The sequence below is a fragment of the Marmota flaviventris genome, chromosome 8 (assembly GCF_047511675.1).
Source record: "Marmota flaviventris isolate mMarFla1 chromosome 8, mMarFla1.hap1, whole genome shotgun sequence".
In the NCBI taxonomy this organism is placed as follows: Eukaryota; Metazoa; Chordata; class Mammalia; order Rodentia; family Sciuridae; genus Marmota; species Marmota flaviventris.
The window spans coordinates 51767305-51789326 of record NC_092505.1 but is presented as its reverse complement, the minus strand read 5'-3'; the positions used below and the strand labels follow the sequence as shown (position 1 = coordinate 51789326).

Below are 22022 nucleotides of genomic sequence, written 5' to 3'. Positions count from 1 at the left end.
TATAACAAGTTTTTTAACCTAGGACTAAGACAATGTGAAATAGAAATATGTTTAACGGTCAGCCGTTTTGTGCTGCTATAACAGAAGACCTGAGAATGGGTAATTTATAAAAAAAAATATATATATATATATATATATATATATATATATATATATTTATTTCTCAGAGTTCTAAAGCTGAGAAGTCTAAGAGGTAGTTGGTCTGGTAGGGTCTTCTTGCTTCAGACTCACATTTCAGAGAGCAGAGGTAAAACCTGTGTGAAGCAAGCCTCTTTTATAAGGTCCTTAATCCCATTAAGGAGGGAGAAATCCCAGGAACTAATCACCTCTTAAAGGATTAATACTATCACATTGGCAACATCTGAATTTTGGAAACAACACATTTGAACCACAACCAATAACTGATTACAGACATTTAAAATTTTCATTTGAAACAGGCCACGGAAATTAATTATCATTAAAACAAATGATATATCAACTAAAGAAGGAAATGTTAACGGAAATTATCCAAGAGAAAATAATAAAAAAACATTTAAATAAGAGTAAGAAATTAATGATACATGCACAATTTAACATGAGAATCTCTAATCAGATTAAAGAGAAAAATGTAAGGTCATATCAGGATTACTAAGAACTGTAAATTGGGAGGTCTAAAATCCAAAGATAGACTTGCACAAACTAGCTGAATCAGCTGGGTAAAATCATTTTCTTCTGGATCTCTTTTCTCATCGTTAAAATCAGATGTGCTCTGATTCATCCTACTCTAGAATTCTAGAGTTCTGTTACTTAATATAAAAGCAAAAACTGAGAAACTGTCTATTTCATTACCAAAGTGCCATCTAGTTTCTGCCCACCACCATTTTTCCCTGACTTATTACTCACCAAACAGAAGTTGATTAAATTTTCCAGGCACTGTATTGTACTAACCAGAGAGACTAGAATCAATTTAGAGAGACAACCACTTTCAAATGACTAATGTTTCTCAGGCAGAATCCTCGTTACAAAATACTTCATATCTCTGTTATACCATATCCAATGTACTAACAACAGTATAGCACCACAACAAAAGAATGTTACTGACATTGTTATTAAAATCCAGATGGCTTTAAGACTAGAGTTGTGGCTCACAGGTAGAGCGTTAGTTAGCCTAGCATGCATGAGGCACTGGGTTCTATCCTCAGCACCTAGCATGCATGAGGAACTGGGTTCGATCCTCAGCACCACATGAAGTAAAATAAAGACAATGTGTCCACCTATAACCAAAAAATAAATATTTTTTTTAAAAATCCAGATGATTTTAATTACAGAAAAATGCAGAAACCAATTCTGACCTTAAGGACTGTCAGTCTCTAGTGAGTTTTAATGCAATTCCCTCCAAGCCGAGGAAGAGAATCCTTGGAATAACTAAAGGGCTCAGAACCACAAAACTATAATCTATTTCTAGGGGAGAACACCAGAGCAAAACCACCTTTTCAAAGTACAATTTCCATCTAAATTATCACACAAATAAAACCTCCTTGACGTCCATAATACAAAATACTTGTTATTAGTCTAAAGTAAGTATTTTAGGCCTCAAATCACTCTTTAACATTTTAAGACAGAAGCAATAGATATTCTGAACTTTTCTTTTCAAAAATACCTTTAACTCCATTTTCTTTATTCCATTATAAATATTTCCACAAAATATTCATCTTAATCAAATGAAGGAAAAAAAACTTGGTAATCCAAAGAAAACAGTTTCAGAAAAATTTATCTTACCTCTACACTAGGGCTAAGGCTGCTTGGCAGTGTTTCTGAAGTCACAGTAGTACTTGGAAGGCTGGAAATTTCCCAGGTATTCACAGGCTGAACTGGTTCAGACTGCTTTGAACGATCTATACATTTTGGATTATCCAATAAGGTCACTTCATAAAATTCTTGAATATCTAGAGATGAGGAAAGGAAAAGAAAAATTCAAATTATTGACGTTTCCAATTAAACTATATGATGCTAAAAAAAAAAATTTACTCTAACTAAAAAAAAAAAATCCAATCTCACAATGTACTTCAATAGTGAATATTCCATATGTCAAAATCATATCAAAATATGCCAGGCCCAGGATGGGGAAATAGCTCAGCTGGTAAAGTCCTTGCAAGGCTCTGGGTTCAATCCCCAGCACCACGGGGAGGGGGGAGGGGGAAGCCAGGCACAATATAAAAGTCACAAGCATTTTACATTTCTAAAGGCAGTCTTGGGTTCAAATCTCAATTCATTCATTACCAATTAGTTACATGTATAAGCAAGGTACTTAACCTCTGATAACTCGCCTCTTATTGTGAATTGTTCCAAGAATTGAGTGTAATAAAATGCCTAGCACAATAACATACAATAAGTTCCTAATAATAGGCAATATCATTATGAATCCTGTAGATATGAGCTGTTACCAATATTTTACATCTTCACCATTAAAATCCAGGCTGAGAATATAAATCTCTGAAGTGGTTTTAACTAACTTCCTAACCAAAATAAAACATTAAAAAAGAAGTAAGAAATCAAGAACTAGAAAGACTCTTAGATATCCTCTAGTCTGAATATTTAAAAAGAAGAAAGTTAAATATTTTACAGTATTTTAGAATCAGTTAAAAGCATAACAAGGGCTAGGGTTGTAACTCAGTGGTGGAGCATTTGCCTCCCTTGAGTGAGGCATTGGGTTCAATCCTCAGCATCACACGAAAATAAAATAAAGGTACTGTTGTCCATCTACAACTAAAAAAAAAAAAAAAAAAAGCATGACAAAACTCTTAAAGAAATTATAAATTTACTTAAAATAACACAGTATAAAAGATCACAATACTAGAATTATATGAACTTAGTATACTAATTATTCACACTGCACAGAAGCTCTGAGTGGTAGTTGTATAATGTTTAGAGTCACAGGACTGAGTTTTTTATTCACTTATTGATATAATTTTGAACTAATTTTTTCAAAGGGAGAATTATTTAACAGTAAAAGTGGACATTTTCCTGTATAAAATCATGCACAATACATTTAGAACAACTTTGACTTCTTGTTTATTATTATTTTGAAAGCATTATCTCTTTTAAAATCCAAACCTCATAAGACAGTAGGAAAAAAGTACTCTCCCTTTTCAGTTTTAATAGCCAGCAGAAATGTAGAACTTTACAAGTAAAGTCTAACTAAAAAATAATGTTTAAGCTGGATGCAATGGTTCACACCTATAATCCCAGAAGCTCAGGAGGCTGAGGCAAGAGGATCACAAGTTCAAAGCCAGCCTCAGCAAAAGCAAGGCACTAAGCAACTCAGTGAGACTCTGTCTCTAAATAAAATATAAAAAGGGCTGGGGATGTTGCTCCCAGATATTAAGCACCCCTAGGTTCAATCCCTGGTACCAAAAACAACAAATAAACAACAACAACAAAAAACTAATGTTTGCACAGTAAGTATAGTATTAACCTACATCACAAGGTATTATGAATATTACTGGATAAAATTGTGTGAGAAAGCATTTTATAAACCAGTAATCACTGTATAAAACACGTTAACTATCACAAAAGGAAACAAAAATTTAACATCAAAAAATCACCTACAAAGTGTGCTTACCAAAAATTGTGTAATCCCAACCCAAATCAAGTTTTTGAACCCAATTTCTGTTAACAGGGAATATAGAGAGAACAGATGAACAAGTTTAAGGACATCAAAAGCAAGCCAAGAAACAAAATTAGAAAATTGTGTATTTATGTACATATACATTAGAATTCCTACAGTATTTTGCTCCCAAGAACATTAGATGAATGTTGAACAATGTCTAATAGTAAAAGTGGGCATTTTCCTGTATAAAATCATGCACAATAACACTGAGAACAACTTTTGCTTCTTGTTTATTATTACTTTATTATTAATCATCAATATCTCAAGGTAAGTAGCCTATATCACTGAGAAATTTTATTTTTATTAACTCTTGTTAACATTTCAACACAAATTCCTGCATGACCTTTCATCTGAAAATTAAAAAAAAAAAACATTGCTATATTACCCTTTAATAACACCTCTAATAAAAATCTAGATGCTAATTAAAAAAAACCCCAACTTTTTGCAATGAAATAAAAATTTATTTGTTTGTTGTTTTGATACCAAGTGTGGTGGCACAACTCAGGAATCTGAGACAGAAAGATAAGTTTAAGGACAGTCTCAGCAACTCAGTAAGGCCCTAAGCAACTTAGCAAGACCCTGGCTCAAAATACAAAATAAAAAGGGATGGGGATGTGGCTCAGTGATTAAGCATCCCTGGGCTAAATCCCCAGTACCAAAAAAAAAAAAGTTCTCTAGCTGCACTAACCAAGCTTTATGTGGCCACTGAAAGGTGACCAGTATAAGGAACTGAATTTATAATTGTATATAGATTTAATTAAATAGTCATACATAATTAGATACTACTGCACAGGACAACAGAGATCTACACTAATACAATTCTAACACGGTAGCATTATACTGAACTAGTATATATTGAACTAGTATAATCAAGGAATTTCATATGTGAATTTTTCAAAAGTTCACCAACATCTTGCTTCTTGTCAACTGAAATGCCTCCATTCTACGTCCTACATTCATATACTGAACAGTCCTTTCTAATTTTCTCTAAGTTCCTACAACAGAAGAATCAAATATCCATCTTGGATGGGTTCAGTGGCACATGGGTATAATCCCAGCTACTGAGGATAAGGCAAGAAATTACAAATTCAAAGCCAGACTGGGCAATTTAGCAAAATCCTGTCTCAAAATGTGTATTTTTCAAAAGGCTGCAGATGTACCTCAGCAATAAAGCATTTGCTTAACGTGTTCAAGGCCCTGGGTTCAATCACAAGTACCAAAGTACCAAAGTACGCGCGTGTTCGCATGTCCATCTTAGTTTAACTGTATCAGAGTTAAAAAAAAAAAAATAAGCTAAGTAAACACTCTTTAGGATGGCTATTATAAAACAAAAAATAAACAATAAAACGAAAAGTAACAAGTGTTAAAAAGGATGTAGAGAAATTGGAACCTTTGTGCCTTGCTGGTTAAGAATGTAAAATGATGCAGCTGCTGTCAAAAAATAATAGGGGGTGGCTCCTCAAAATACTACAACCAAGAATTAGGATGTGACCCAGCAATTCTACTTCTAGATATATATACCCAAAACAAAAAATTGAAAGCAGGGGCTAAAATAGATTTGTACACCAATGATAACAGCAGACTTATTCACAGTAGCCTTTTAAAAGGTGAAAATAATCCAAACATCCCTCAAAAGATAATTAACAAAATCTGGTATGTACAATGGAACACTGTGTAGTCTTAAAAAGGAGTAAAATTCTGATACATCCAACAACATGAATGAGTCAATCTTTGAGAAGTAAAATAAGCCACATAAAAGAATAAAAATTATATAAGTCCACTTATGTGAACTGAAGTACCTGAAATAGGTAAATTCATAATATAGACAGAAAGTAGAACAGTGGACACTAGAGGCTGAAGGTAGAGTGAGAGAATCAGAGTAGTAGGAATTATTGCTCAATGGGTACAGTTTCAGTTTGAGTTGATGAAGAAGTTCTGAAGATGGATAGTGGAGATGGTCTGCAGAATGTGTTTAATGCTACTGATATATAAAATTAAAAATGATTAATATGATAAACTTCACAATATGTGTATTTTACCACAAAATAAGCTGAGTAAGAGTCTAAAGGAGCGCTTAAATAAGCAAAGTGCATGGGATTCAACATGTGGGTTTAATACTTACTTAGCTATTTAGAATTCTATCTTACTGATACTGCCACATATTCCCAACTGTAAGATTATCATTCTTGCCTAACTAAAATCAAATGCAAAAGTACTGAAATATTTTTGTAATATTTCTGCAATGTGGCAAAGTCTGTGATATGATAATTTGTTGTAATTATCATTTTCCTTAAAAAAATAATAATAATACCTTTAAATCTTGACTAATATTCCACCATCCTGACAGCCTCAACTTCGTAAGTTTATACATTTTATTTTATTTATTCATCACATTTCTTTATCTGTAGGGTGTCCCACTACTATAGTGATAAATAACATAATAACCGTTCTTCAGAAACTCCCCATTACAATTTCTTCAGTTATGTCAGCTGAGTTTTTTTTGAAAGGAGCATCTAATCTAAAAGTGCACTGTCTGGAGGGAAAAAATGCATTCACATCTAGTTGTTCTTTTGAGAACAAAATACCTGTGCCACTGGCCCCTCCATGTTATCAGCAGTCTTTGGATAATTGCATTTTACATGTCAAAAGAGATTACACCACAGATCTTAACTATAAGATTTAGCCAAAAGACTGGTTAGAACTTATCATAGCAACAAGTTAAGTATTTCCATAAAATGACATTTTCTAGGATTCAAATAATACTTTTTACCACTTCTTTACTAAACTTTAGTGGGGAGAGTTCTAAAATAAAATACCTAGCTTAAATAAAACAGAAGTTAACACCGAAAGAGAAGTCAATAGAAAACAAATACAAATGGTAAGTCCTACTATAGTAGAATCTTGGATATTTCCTGAAAATCTAATACGGCAAAGTGACACAAAATTCAAGTTATTTTCAAAATAACTTTGTGAAAATAATTAATGAGTTCATTCTAAAACACTGAAGTTATTCAACCAAAAGATACCAATGTGGTGAATAAGTTCAAAAAGAGGATTAAAAAAATTAAAAGGTAAGATGTGATACAACAATAATGTCTTCAGAAAATAGAGAAAGCTGAAGGAAAAAAAATATATTAACCCCTCAGTTTTTCAATGAAAAACATCTAAAAAGAGTGGTAAAGTGCTTGCCTTGCATGCTCAAGGACCTGGGTTCAATCTCCAGCGCTGCCAAAAAGACCCCCAAAACCTGAAAAATATGGCTATAAGATCCTACAGAAGGTTAAACATATTTATTTTAAATTTTTATTAAATGTGTGCACAAAAATTTCTCGATCTTGGTTTATAGAAATCAACCTGTGTGACCAGGCAGGGTGGCACACACCTATAATCCCAGCAACTCAGGAGGCTGAGGCAGGAGAATTTCTAGTTTAAAGGCAGCCTCAGCAACTTAGGAAGGCCCTAAGCAATTCAGTGAGACTCTTAATAAAATATAAAAAGGGACTGGGGATGTGTGTGGCTCAGTGGTTAAGTGCCCCTGGGTTCCATCCTTGGGAAGGAAGGAAGGAAGGAAGGAAGGGAGGGAGGGAGGGAGGGAGGGAGAAATCAATCTGCATGTTTCAATATCCAGTGTCAATAATAAGGGCTTCTCACAATTTTATATACATACACATTATGAAAAACAAAATATGATTACAGCAAGCTATTAATTAAAAGTCACATATCTTATTACTATTTTATCAGGAACTTCCAAGTTTACTATCCTACGTAAGATAACAGAGTCCTTCAATAAACTTAGGCAAACATTTGAGTTTAACTTCCAAACTTAAATCTTTACTATGAAACTGTAAAAATGAAGAGATAGTACAGGACGACTCAAAAGGATTGCCATTTAATAGACTGAGTGATTCCAAATAGTTCACCTAGATATACACAAGACATAAATAAAACAATTACATTTTTATTTATTACCCTGAAAAAAATCATTTCCTTTGAAAATAATGATATGCTTAAGAATGCAAGAAAATGCTAAAATATACATTAGGAGAAAATTACATTTTAGATGACTCACAACTAAAAACATTAATTTTGCTGGAACCTGTTGGATCTGTCTTTACCACAGTCCAGTCCTCATTTTCACAGTATGAGAGTGCTTTCCTGGTTTTGGACTAAACTGAATCTCTACAAGTACAGTTCCTGATCAAAGATCTAAATTTCAAAGCCACAAAAAGTTCTAACACATACATGAAAAAATTCTCAATTATTAAACTTGAAGGCACAAAATCCAATGTAAGACAGTAAAATAATTCCTTTATTAAATTCCTTTATTAAATTAAAAAATGCCTTTGGAAACCTCCAAGATAACTAATTTCAAAAGTCTCTAAATATAAGTAAAAAGTTTTCATTGCCTTTATTACTTTCTTACTAATTCAAAGTGTACAAACCCTGGAAGTCAGAGGAATTACAGAATTACAGGAATATCCTCAAAAGGGGAGTAAGACATGGAAGGAAGGAAATTTTCAAATAAGCAGAAATTCCCATCATCCTAAACAGAAAAACTGACAAACATAAAACATTTTTCAAACTAAAGAAATAAGGCAATACTAACTCACAATCAGAACAAAATCATAATTACAGACCCAATAATATCTAATAATATAACACAACACAGATGACATTTCTAATCTGTAAGAAAAAATTTTATTTGATGGAATAAAAAAGCGACAGAATGACCAAGACAAGACATGAACAGGAGAAAATATTTGCAAAACACTTATGTGAAAAAGGACTGGTATATTAGAAAAACTCATAAGACTCATCAAGGAAAAAAATTATCCCATTTAAAAAAAAAAGGCAGAAGACATCAACAGACAACTCACTAAAAAAGATGCAGAGATGGCAAATGAGCACATAGAAAAGATGTTTAACTCAAATGTCATTAGGGAACTGCAAATTAAAATGAATAGAGAGCACTAAACACCTATAAAAATAACAATAACTAATACCTGAAGTACTGACAACACCAAATGCTGGCAAGGATGTGGAACAACACATCACTGATATGAAGTAGAACCATTTTGAAAGAGTGTTTGGGCAGTTTTTCTTAAAAACTAAATATGGTAATACCATATTGGCTAGTAATTATGCCCACTGGTATTTACCCAAATGAGTTGAAACTTGTGTCCATTAAAAATAAATAAATAAAAACCTCCAGCAGTGGTGCACGCCTGTACTCCTAGAGGCTCTGGAGGCTGAGGCAGGAGGATCATGAGTTCAAAGCCAGCCTCAGCAATGGCGAGGTACTAAGCAACTCAGTGAGACCCTGTCTCTAAATAAAATACAAAATAGGGCTGGGGATGTGGCTTAGTGGTTGAGTACTCCTGAGTTCAATCCCTAGACCCTCCCCCCTCCACAAAAAAAGCTACACACAAATGTTTATAGCAGTTTTATTCATACTGATAAAACATGGACGCAATCAAGATGTTCTTTAATAGGTGAGGAGATAAACCATAGAACTTCCATTGGAGTACAATGGAGGTTCTTACTCAGCAATAAAAAGACATGCAGTATCAAGTCATAAAAAGGCATGAAGGAAACTTAATGCACAATGCCAAGTTGAAGAAGCCAATCTGAAGACTACATACTTATAATTCCAATTATATAACATTTTAGAAAAGGTAAAACTATGGAAACAGCAAAAAAGATCATGGTTTCCATGAATTGTGGGAGGACAAAGGGAGGAATGAACAAGTGGAACACAGAGGATTTTTAGGGCCAACTATTCTATATGACCCTGGCAAAGATGATACAAGTGACAAAATAACACATATATATGCCAGATCTGTCAAGGTATAATGCAAATAGTGAATTCTAAAGTAAACTATGAACTTTGTATAATAACAATGAACTAATGACTTGTCAATTTTATCAATATACCATACTAATGTATAATACTGATATTAAGGGAGGAGGTGAGATGAGGATTTGGGAACTATACTTCTCCTCAAATTTTCTGTAAATCTAAAACTAGTGAAAAAATGTTACTTGATTTTTAAAAAAAGTATGAGAGTTAACAAATAATAAATTTATATTGAAAATATTAAACAAGCTCATACTTTACATGAAATAACTTCCAAATGCCTAAACAATTAAAATGTTAAAAAAATCTTGAAAAAACTGAATATAGGTGAATGTTTTTATAATCCTGGGGATAGATTATAAAATTGGGATGATACCAAGGGCAGATGACACAAAGACAAATATTGATAAATGTAACCATAAATAAACATCTGTTTTTTTTTTTAAAATCCAAGTTGAAAACAAATGACAAGGGAAGTTATTTACAACTTACATGGCAGACAGAGTTGATATGCCTAATATAGACTTTAACCTCTAAGAAAAAGGAAAAAAAGAGAGGCAGGGAGTGCCATGACATAGATAACTCACAGAAGAAAATAACTAAAGGACTTTTTTACATCTTTGGATATTTAATCAAAGAAATGCACAATAAAACACCAAAATGAACAAAGATATATTCCACATATCAGAGCAGAAAACATTAAAATGATATAGGTAATACTCTATTATTTACAGCATGGTGAGTCAGTCATTCTTCCACATAGTACCTAAAAAACTAAATTGATATGATATTCCTAACAGTAAATTATTTAGCAAATTAGATCAAAAGCTTTAAAATGCATACCTCCTTTGGCCAAGTAACTCACTTCTAGGAATCTGTCCTAAAGGTGAAATAATGTGAAAAACAATACACATATAAAAATGCAATTTTTATAATTCAAAAAAATTACAAACCTAATGCTCCTAGGGAAATAAATCATTAGTAAAGCTATAGAAAAAAAATCTATTAAGCTGGTACAAATCTACTGAGATAGAAGATTATGGGGCTGGGGGATACAGCTGTTGGTGGAGTGCTTGCTTTGCATGCACAAGGCCCTGGATTCAATCCCAGCACCACAAAAAAAAAAAAAAAAAAAAAGATGTAGCTTTAAAAAAGTGATTATGTATAGTACAAAAAAGTCTCACTATATACATTTAAGGAAATTCAACTACACTACCTCCCCATGCCATGCTATAAAAGGCAATTCTACCAATTCTGTCTACTAGATAAGTAAATGTCCCAAATAAAAACTCAGAGGAGACAAGATTGTTGGCTCAGGTAGTCTTAGTTTTCATGTGCCTCTAATGATATGAGCTTCTTGCTGTACCTCACTATGCAGGGTATTGTTCTTCAAAATGTGTTTTCAGTACAAGAGGTCACTTAAACACAGTCAACTACTTCATCAGGTGCTCAACTAAAGAACCTGATTCCTGGGCTGGGGTTGTGGCTCAGTGGTAGAGCGCTCACATACCATGTGTGAGGCACTGGGTTTGATCCTCAGCACCACATAAAAATAAAATAAAGATATTGTGTCTGCCTATAACTAATAAATAAATAAATAAACAAATAAACAAACTGATTTCTTTCCACTAGAGGAGAAAACAAATGTGTTGCAGTCAATGAGCAATAGTGTTAAATTCCTGGAAGATTTTCCAGAATAATTTTAATCAGATATATTTTTTCACCTTACATATTAATTTTAAATATCAATTCTTAATAGGAAACAATTTTATTATGTTTCACTTATGAAAGAAGCTTGCTTTTCAAGATGAAAGCATATATATATATATATATATATATATATATATATATACACAGAATAATATTCTAGAAGAATATTCATTCCATGGATTAAGAATGTTATCTTTGGTACGAGAATGTTTTTCCTTCTATTTTATATAAAGTGTAGTTACCAGATCTTAATGTTTTTCGCGGTATATGCATTATCTTTATAAAAACTAGAGAGCTGAAGAACATGAAAATATAATCTTGCCATTTCAGATGTGAAAAACTATCAATTCATTGACTAAAAGCAAATACGATGATTTTATACACCAAAATATACAACAGATCTACTCAAACATAGATACTCTGCTTTTTTTCCTAAACCAATAAACATTTAAAAATCCATTTTGATCCTCAAAGAGTAAAGAATATCCTATAAAACTGAAGTATATGTTACACACAGTTTGTATTTCATACACTAGAAACAGGAAATAAGACAAACTAGCAAGCAAAAATAAATTATATCAGCACTTTATTGACAATATTCAACTAACATTACTTGCATGACTACTCCTTAAAACTAAGTGCATACTAACAAGCACCAAAGCATCTTGGAGAAATGACTGATTCCTAGGCTGGAGAAGGATGGATGAGTATAAAACAAACTAGGGATATCTAGTTATGCCAAAATAAATGATGTGCTCAAAAAAAAAAAAAATTATGAGGCACGTCATAAAAACCACAAGGGCAAGCTTGAGAGGGACCCCACACTGGCTAAATTTGAGACAATCTGAGCACCAAAATCATTAAGGATGGGAACAAATGGTAAACCACTGAAAGAAACAGAAGTCTGCAAGTTTGTGACAGACCAAGAAGGAGTGCTTCTGATTACAGTAAAATGCCAACTATTAACTGGAAAATGAAGAGAAGTGCTGCTTGCTGTCAGAAAACTGTCACTTTTCAATAATCATAATAAAAACTGTTCAAATAAGAATCATCAATGGATGCTAAGTCTAGGTATAGTTTTGCTGAAGAGCAAAAGTGTTTCCCACCCATAATGCTTATGAGATGCAAAGGGAAGAGACTACAGAGAAATAAGAATACATAATTGGGAAATTAAAATTACTGCTGGTCTTGGGAGGCTAAGGCAGGAATATTGACCAGTTGGAGGCTAGCCTGGGCAACTAAGGGAAATCCTGTCTCAAAATTTAAAAAATTGCTGGGGATGGAGCTCGGTTATAGAGCATTCACCTATCTAGCATGAGGCTGTAAGTTCAAGCCACAATACCACAAAATTAATAAACTAATTAATTAATATTACTAAGGAAGGGCAGAGGACACTGGGTACCTCCTAGATATAAGCCAGTAATACAAAATCTGATTATAACCCCAAGTAAAACTCAGATAAACACAAAATGAAAAACATTTAATTTTTAAGAGTAGAAGGGAACTGTATTCCCAGATAAAAGGGGAGTTAAGAGACATGAAAACTAAATATAATACCTGGCCCCTAGTCTAAATCTTGTACTGAGGAAACATTTGACCCCCAAGTAGATAAAATGCTTTTACAATTCTGTGATTCCAAGGTTCAAAAGAGAATTTAACCAGATGTGACACAATCAAAACACTGCATTAAAGCTGTAATAAGCATAACTACTAGCAAATAACTCAATCTAATTAAATCAAAAATACCAAGTAAAAAGTTAATAAAATTCTCCTTCAATTACATAAAGGTTTAGCCAATACTCTACTCTATGTCCAGTTATTCTTGCTCAAACTTAGCCTGCAAAGTTTCACACACACAAGTTAGCAACAGACTGAAATGTATAAATTACAATAATTAAACACACACACACACACACACACACACACACAGAAATGTCATTCTACCACTATAGCTAGAAGTTCCCAAACCTTGATTACTAAGTACATAGAAAAATTCCATCATTACAAAAACAATTCATTATAAACCTTCTCTTTCAAATTATTGGAAAAAAAAAAAAAGACCACTGACCCTACAAATCAACATTTGCCTTAAATATGCACTAGTGTGCTTTATTATATTTAAAACATTCAGCTTTGAAAATAATGATAAAGATTCTAATCACTGAAGGTAAGAAGCGGCTTAAGGTTAATTCAGTTCAATTTCTGGCTATACAACTCTAAGTGTCCAGGAGCAAAATTGCTCATTTCTCAATGCCTCAGTCTTCTAATCAATAAAGTGGTATCCTCACCTCATTGGTGAATACATACCTCACAGATTCTGATGACAAAATGAAATATTTGTATTAGCACCTAAAAGTCCTCAATAAATGTTAGCCATTATTTTTACTTAAAAGAAATCACATTCTCACAATGATTAAGATGACTATAATAAAAAAAAATTTCTTTAAGGAAACAAGTATTGTCAAGGATATGGAGAAAATGGAACACCATGTACTGTTGATTGATTGAAAAGTGGTGCAACTCCTATGGAAAACAAAATGGTGGTTCCTTAAAAAATTAACAATATAAGTTCCATATGATCCCACAATCCCACTTCTAATTATATATTAAAAAGAACAGAAAGTAGAGCTTCAAATATTTTTACACACTAGTATTTATAACATCACTATTCATAATAGCCAAAAGAAGCAATGTAAATATCCTTACATGAATGAATAAATAAAATGTGACATACGTACAATAGAATATTATTCAGCCTTTTAAAAGGAAGGAAATACTGTGGTCTACTACCACAAGGAGGAACCTTTAGGACTACATACTAAGTAATTATATCACTTAACAAATCACAAAAAAGACAAATACTGCATATTTTCACTTACATGGGGTGTCTAACATACTTAAATTCACAGAAATAAAGTAAAAGGGTGGTTATCAGAGGCAGGGGACAGGGGTGAAGGGAAAAGGAAATACTGTTTTATACATTTTCAGTTTTGTAAGATGAAAATGTTCCAAAGATCTGTTTCACAACAATATGAATATACTTCAACTTTCTGAATATTACCTTTCAAAATGGTTTACATGGTAAAGGAGTAGTACTTCTGACACCTGGTATCTACAAATAAGGGCATGGTAATGATCTTTACCATATTTATAAGGTCTAGTGAAACTATTAAGAGTTAATAGAGCAGCAACAAATGAATCGGGAACTAAAAAAATTCACAATGTTATTACATTATCCACCTTAATGCTAAAATACCTGCACAAATAAAATAAGATTGCTATTAAAGGAAACAATCAACAAAATTAGAAAGGCAACCTGGAGACTGGGAAAAAATATTTGCAACTCACATATATTCCAAGTGGTTAACATCCAGAATTTATAAAGAACTCTTACAACTCAATAGCAGAAAAACAAATAACTCAATTAAAAAATAGGCAAAGGACCTGAATAGTATTTCTCCAAAGACATAAAAATGGCTAAAAAGTATATGAAAAGGTGTTCAACATCACTAATCATCAGGGAAATGCAAATTAAAACCACTTAGAGAGATCTCCTCATACTATAAAGATGGCCATTCTCAAAGAGTCAAGAGATAACAAATGTTGGTGGGGAGAAAAAGGAACCCTAGTACAATGTAGGTGGGAATTTAGATTGATACAGTCATTAAGAAAAATAGCATAGCAGGTCCTAAAGAAATTGGTATACCCAAAGGAGATGAAATCACCACCTTGTAAAGACACCTGTACTTCCATGTTCATTGCAGCATTTTTCACAATAGCCAAGAAATGGAAACAAACTAAATGTCCATCAACAGATTAACAGGTTAAGAAAACATGGTGTCTATGTTTAAATACACACACAAAATTAAATAATTAGACTTTAAAAAGGGGATCCTACTTGCCATGACAGGGATGGACCTAGAGGACATTATGCTAATTAAGTCAGACACAAAAGGAAAATGTTGCATGATTTCACTCTTATATGTACAATATTTAGAGGGGAAAAGGGTTCAAATACACACATTGAGAATGAAATAGTGGGGAAGGGAGGGACAGAAAATGAGATTTAAGCAAAAGAATACAAGAATAGCAGATATAAGATGAACAAATTTCAAAATTTAATGCTCAAAATGAGGACTAAAGTTAATAAAATCAGACAGTATTATGAATTTTTCTTAGATTCTAGCTGCTTTGTCACAAAATAAAAGTAATTGTGAGATGATAGGTTAATCTTTTCACTGTAAGTAACCATCTTATGTATTCTATCACATCATTTTGTAAGCCTCAAATACACACAATAAAATTTATTTTTAAAAATAATTTTTAAAAACTTGATATTCATTGCAGACCAAATACATAAACCACACTCAACTCACTCATCTCTAAAGCCAGCCTGATCTTGAGCCCACGATCCTGTGCACAAGGAAAGTAGATGTGTTCTCTGTTCCCACCAGAAATAACAGCAGAGGTCTGAAATCTCTAAGGACCACCAGGATCATCTCAGATCCCATATACCTTAGAATCAGAAGTGACCTGAAACCTTTAGACCTGAATATCTGAGTGTTTCTGAATGTACTCAAACCATATCTTGATGTATCTTCCTCAAAAACTTTTCAAATTTAAGTACAGAAAATGGAAACACAAAATCAAATACATAAAGTTCTCAAATTGTTCTCACCTAACTCAGGGAGTAAAATTAGGCAGACTTTATATTTCATTTATACAAAAATAATCACCAGATAGGTTTCAGGAATAAATATTAAACAAAAGTGCAACTCATGGTAATATTTGTGTGTGTATCTAAATATTCAGCTCTAAAGAAACAACTTATCAGCTGAAATTCTAAAGTTAATAAAAACTTCACTACTTTCAGCAAATTTTAAATCTTTAAGTCATCATTCAAGGATACTACTAATGATTTCCATATTTCATTAAACTGAAAATATATTATAAATTATACTATCATTTCATATGCCACTAAAAATGCAAAAAAAAAAACCCACAGCCTATTATTAAAGATGACATTTCATTTTAAGAATACATCCCAAATCGAAAAATACTAAACTATTTTAAAACTATTATCTTAGAACATATGTAGTGCAGTACATACATGTTTGTTTCTAAGTAACTCCAAGGTACCAGACACCTAGTACATGGAATATACCCACTACAGAGAGGAAAATCAATATTTCCACATAATTTTTTTTTAAATGCATAGAAACAGTAAATATACAAACTACCAGTTCAATCAACAATCAATGCTGGTATAAGTTCAAAGATAGTCAACATCCCAGATAACTAGATAATTCACTAATTTGTCTAAGCAAATTATTCCCAAACCACAGAAGTTAAAACACCTTAACACCAAATGACTTTCAAGTAACTCAGGTGGCCAAGACACATGCCTCCTTTTAATCCAGTAATCTACAGGTAATCTACTCAGAAGACAGAGTGCCACCTACTGAAGAAAAAACTATTAATCCAGGATTATTCAGTACATACTATGGACACAATGGATTGCTCTTTATCTTAGGGCAATTTACAGGTTTAACATATATTATGATACTATTTCATAAACAATGGCAAAGCTGCAAAGCAAAAAGGCAGAAAAATAAATTCTTACTGGTCTAAAAATTTTCAGACTGAGAAGCAAACACAAAATTCAGTAGTTTCAACAATTAATTACAGTATGGAAACACAAAAACCTTACTAAATTTATCTATTTCAAAATTCCTAAAGACCTATTACTTTTCTTACACCAAAATTTGATACCACATCCTATAAAACATTAAAATATAAGTAAACTCAAATATCAAAGTAAAGTCACAACCAATGAAATTATACAGGACATATAGATTGACAAATACAAACTTGAGTAAAAAACTCCCAAAGTTCAATTATGCATAAGAATAAACATTCAAAAGAGTATGTCAAAAATACCTCCAAACATAGCAAGTCCAGTCCCAATCTAGGGAAAAATTAAGGGTAAATTCTGTTTACTCTATTACCACTTTATTTTCTCAAATCATGACCTTTCCACACAATAAGATTATAGTCTACCTCACTATGTCTAGCATATACGTAAAAAGGGATATACAGTCCTACTGCTTTTTTTAAAAACTGACCCTAGGTTTAATGTTGATCTAGAAAACCAAATGATTAAAAAATGATCTTCCTCTTCCTTTTTTTGCTGTTTTTCCCCCCAGAACAACCTATTTGATTATCCACTTGGACTTTAAGCTTCAGCTAAAATAAAAAGAAAGAAAAAGTCCACTAATCTAAACAAAAAAGGAAAAATATTGATAATTTTTTAAGAAGGATGACAGGTATATGGCAGTTCATTATATTGTGCTATTCTCAATGTATGTTTTTAAAAGTCTATAATAACGTTAAATTTAAATTTTTTTTCAGGTGTATCAAGAGGTCTTCTCAAAAATCTTAATTCTAAAACAAATTTAGTAGAGTATCAATTTATCATTTGACAATGTACACCAACTTCAAAGTAATCTTCAAATTAAATCAATCATCAGTTGACATATATAAGGAAACACATGTAATGCAATGAAGTATATTTCTTATCTTAAAATGTTATATAGTGTTAAAAAAAAAAAGTAATCCTCAAAACTAGAAAAAACAGATTTTCTAGTTCAGTAGTTTGCTAATTTTGCAAGGTACGTGAAGAAAACGGTCAGAGACAGACCACCTTGTTTTATACATTGGAGATTGTATACAAAATCTAAGACTTTGGAAAAAAGGATCTATCTAGTTTTAAAAGAAAAGGGTTTAAAAACCCACATTTTCAGTTAATTTTGTGGCCTAAAAATGTTAAATAATTTGTATCATATCATTCAATCACTGGCAGTGTCAGGAATTAAACTCAGGACTACTATTTGTCCAATTCTTTAAACCAATGCACAACCTCAAATTTAAGTTCCAGTTTAAGAATTTGAGTTTCAATTTTCCTGTCTGTAAAATAAGATAATTAGACAGGACCATCTTTAAGATTATTTTCCAGGTATAAAATCCTGACTCCACAAATGCCAGTAATAGAGGTCTATGTTAAGAGAATGAATGTTCTTAAACATGGTTGAATGTATCAAACATCTTCAAGAACTTGAGAGAAATACAAGTCAAATACAGAAATAAGCTAAGAGTAATTCAGTCATTACCTTTTGGGTCCTGAAATATTTACGCAATTTCCCAAACTTTTAATAGTTAATTCTAGACATAACACTGTTATCAAAAACTGCTAAAAAAAAATCATAGGAAATGTTTTTTGGTTATTGGATATTTTTAGAAAGAATACTGTCCAAACTATGAAAAACACAAGTCATTAAAGATGTTCAAGTTTATGAATGTCTCATGTAGAACCAAGTACATCTTTCCCTAAAGTTTAAAACAACTGAATTCAGAGAAGAATTAAGCCTAGCTGACACATAACGGCCACAAATAAAATTTTAATTCCCACCTATTAAAGCCTGAAAGAGGTTGCTCTGAAATATGTTAATAACCCGTTCTATGGAACTTCTGAGCTGTCTATCTTCAGTTTGGCTTAGTTTTGAACGATACTCTTCCAAAAGGTGCAATGCTCTCTGGGTATCTGAAAGAAAAAAGGAGTTTTATTAAAATTATATGTATTTACAAGAAAATATTACTTGCTAAATGATCCTGCAAGACATCTAAACAATTCCCCAAAATCCTCCAGGTCAATTGCTATTACTATGTTTATGTATACATATTCCCTAGTATGATCAAGAAAAAATGTAAACATATCACAGTAGAAAAAACAGGAACGTGAGCAGTCTGTAATAAAAACATACTAATAATTTACAATAGTAATAGACCATCTGATCAAAGTGTTAGCAACCTAGTTTCAGATTACCTGAGAGGCAAATGCAGATTATCTACAATTTGTCATTATAATCCAAATTTTAAGAGTTTCAAAATATCAGTTCTTAGTATCTCACTGTTGCTCACAAAAGTGAAAGACTAAAACTCAAATTCTGAATTTATAAAGGCATTTCCGAAAAGGGGGTAAAATTGTTTCTCTAACCACTAGAGAGATGTCAAGAAAGTTAAGTTTAACAAACATTTCGGTGTCTCCACCTTTTGAAATGATGTGAGGCAAGTTACACTAACATTTTTAAAACTGCAAACACAAAACAGATGCACAGTAAAGCAAGTGACATCCACAAGTGTTCCAAAATAAATTCTCACCTTGTTTCCGGACCGGCATTTTTCTCCAGAATCAGGAAGAGGGCACACACCTTTAAAAACACAAAACAGAAAAGAAAAAGAACTAAAGAAAAGAATGTCATTGTAGTTAAACTAACATTTCCCCATTAGTCTCGAAAGGAAAAATCCCCGGCCATATTTCAAAAGCCCACCTTCCAAAGTTTTCCCAAGTGAAAGGAGGAGCCTCAAACCTAGCAGTGTCAGCCAATGTAAGAAGGCTTCTTTCTAGGGGTGGGTTCCCCTCCAAATTAAGAGCAGACAAAAGTCCGCTCTCAAATTCTCCTCGAAAGCTTCACCCCTTCCAAAAGGCACTAAAAGCCTAAAAGGGGGGGGTCACCTCTCACCCCACATAAGTATCCACCTGCTACTGCGGGCGAGTGGCTTAAAAGGCACTCCAACCCTTCGCCCCTAAGCCAGCTGAGGCCGAAGAGTGCGCTGAGAGGGATCCGATGGACTGGCCACCTCGCCCCGCTTGGGCCCCCCTCCTCTCGCTTGCCTTTCTCCTTGCTCGCCTCCTCCGGGCTACTCCAGAGGGGGCCGGGCAGGGCAGCGGCGGCTCTCCGCGACGCCCTCGCACAGCACATGCACACCTCCGCGGGCCCCCACACCTGCGGCGCCGCCACAAAGTTCCTGTGAGCGGCGGGCACCGGGAGCTGGGGTGCGCCGGGTCCCGACTCGGAGCAGCTCCTCCGCCCTACCCCGCTCCACGTACCCCCGCCCCGCCCCGGGCTGGAGGACTCAGCTGAGGGGGTGAGGGGACGGGGGAGGAGCTCCCCTCGGCGGCCGCACCCCCGCTGCCTCTTCCTCCTTCTCGACCGCTGTTGCAGCTTCCTTGCTGCCCGCGGCCCGCCGGCCCACTAACCAGCTCGCCCTCTCGCCTCCTATCCGCCCCACCCCCGGAACCTCGCCTCCTTCCGCGCCCCCAGCCGCTCTCCCCCCAAACTTTCCGCCAAGATGGCGGCCCCGGAGCAGGGCTGCCGCGCTCCCACGTGACTGCTTTCCCGGCGCTCTCAGCCAATGGGAAGTGAGGAGGCGGCTCGCGCCGAGCCCCGGGCTCTCAGCGCTGCTACCTTTGGGTTGGGAAGGGGAGGAGGACCGGGAGGGGGCTGGGGAACGGGAAGGGGGACCCGTAGAGCATCCCGAGGGAAGCGCCTCCTTTAAAGAGGCAACCACCAAAGTGGCTCCGAGGACAAAGGAGTTGACACAAACTCTACAGGTGGTCGGGGGTGGTTTTGGGACAGCCCGTCTTTACCTCGCTATAGCCCTCTGGTGTGTCTTGCGGTTCTGAGCTAGTAACGCGCCAGGCCCGGGAGAGCTAAGGTGTGTGAAAACAGAAGTGACGTCGCTTACACTAGATCCAAGATACACAATCCGAGACACCCCGTAACCCTACTGAACACGTGTGAGCAGCACAAGCGCCTGGCGCCCCGGGGGAGCATACCCAACTGGAGAAAGCGGACTCCCAGGGCTGATGGCACCGCCCACGTTAGGGGGCGGTGGAGGGTGGGACTTGGAAGAAGAGTTGCGGGGAGGTGGGGCATCTCTGAGTTGCCTTCACATTGTACTGATTGTTTTAAAGTTACCTTTCATCTCTCAGTGAAAGACCTGAGAGGTTTCATCAAGAAGGGGTATGTAAACCAGGGAGACTCGTTAACATGTTAAGAATAATTGAGGGTTTCAGTAGAGAATTTTAAAATCTAAGTGGTTAATTCGAAGTACGAATGCGTTTAAGGGCGGCGAGAGAAGTTTCGTTCCTTCCCCAGCCTGCGTTTCCAACCGATCACCCTCTCAGATATCACCCAAATTCAGGCGACCCCTTTAAGAACTCACCTGTGGCCACCTGCTCCGAAGCTGAGTGGCCCTCAGCCCGCACAGCAGGTTTAAGTTTCTTGTGCACCTAAGAGCAGGATAACTAGGGACTCTGCTCCGAGTCTGAGCCACCCGGGTTGTAGAAGGGGGATCCTGGAAAGCTCTCCAAGTCACTCCTCAGGTCTTCAAGCTGCTTCTGGGTAACAAGGAACTCCCTACTGTGAGCCAGGAAAATTTTCCCCAAGGTCACCCAGAGTTAGTGACTGGAAACCCCCCCGGAGAACACGTCTTTGAAAACCGGAAGATTTTCCAATAAACCTGACACCTTTCACTGAGACTATATCCATTGGCTAATAAAGGGAAAACCAAAGAAACTTACCCTGTAACTATAACAGCTACTCCAAGGTATGTTGACCACCGGATTTCGTTTTTGGACTGCACTTTGGAATCTTGACTTGTGAGATCCCCACAACTTTAGACCTCATCTATATTTCCATTCTCAGTTTGAGGTAAAGAAACAGGTCTAGAAAAGGAAAGCAACTTGCCCAAGGCCATATAGGCTACTCAGTGACAGAATACCTGTCTCCTAGCCTAACTCCGAACTCAGGTCTCCAGGCTAGGGCTCTTTCTGATATTTTTGAACAACTTTACAAGTGGTTTGTGGGTATATTGGCAGCAGATCTCTATGCTTTGCTGGATCAAGTATGCTGGAATTAAAGCAATATTGCACAGAGGAAATGTAAGGGAAGAGTCAAAGGAGAG

The 22022-nt window shown here is 35.0% G+C and overlaps 1 protein-coding gene across 8 annotated transcripts in view; it reads right to left on the bottom strand.

The window, feature by feature from the left end:
* Dlg1 (discs large MAGUK scaffold protein 1) overlaps positions 1-21728 on the bottom strand; it is a 267031-nt gene extending 245303 nt beyond the window's left edge. For 6 of the 8 annotated variants that reach the window (XM_027935952.2, XM_027935953.2, XM_071615215.1 and 3 more), the window contains exons 1-4: positions 19948-20157; positions 19434-19483; positions 18685-18816; positions 1759-1925 (exon numbers count right to left, since the gene is read on the bottom strand). In XM_027935952.2, the coding sequence (XP_027791753.1) occupies positions 1759-1925; positions 18685-18816; positions 19434-19452 (318 nt within the window). In that variant the 5' untranslated portion in view covers positions 19453-19483; positions 19948-20157. Of the gene's footprint in view, positions 1-1758; positions 1926-18684; positions 18817-19433; positions 19484-19947; positions 20158-21639 lie in introns of those variants that run through there. The other 2 variants (XM_071615213.1, XM_071615214.1) reach the window with 2 other exon arrangements.
* Between the last annotated feature and the right edge of the window lie 294 nt (positions 21729-22022).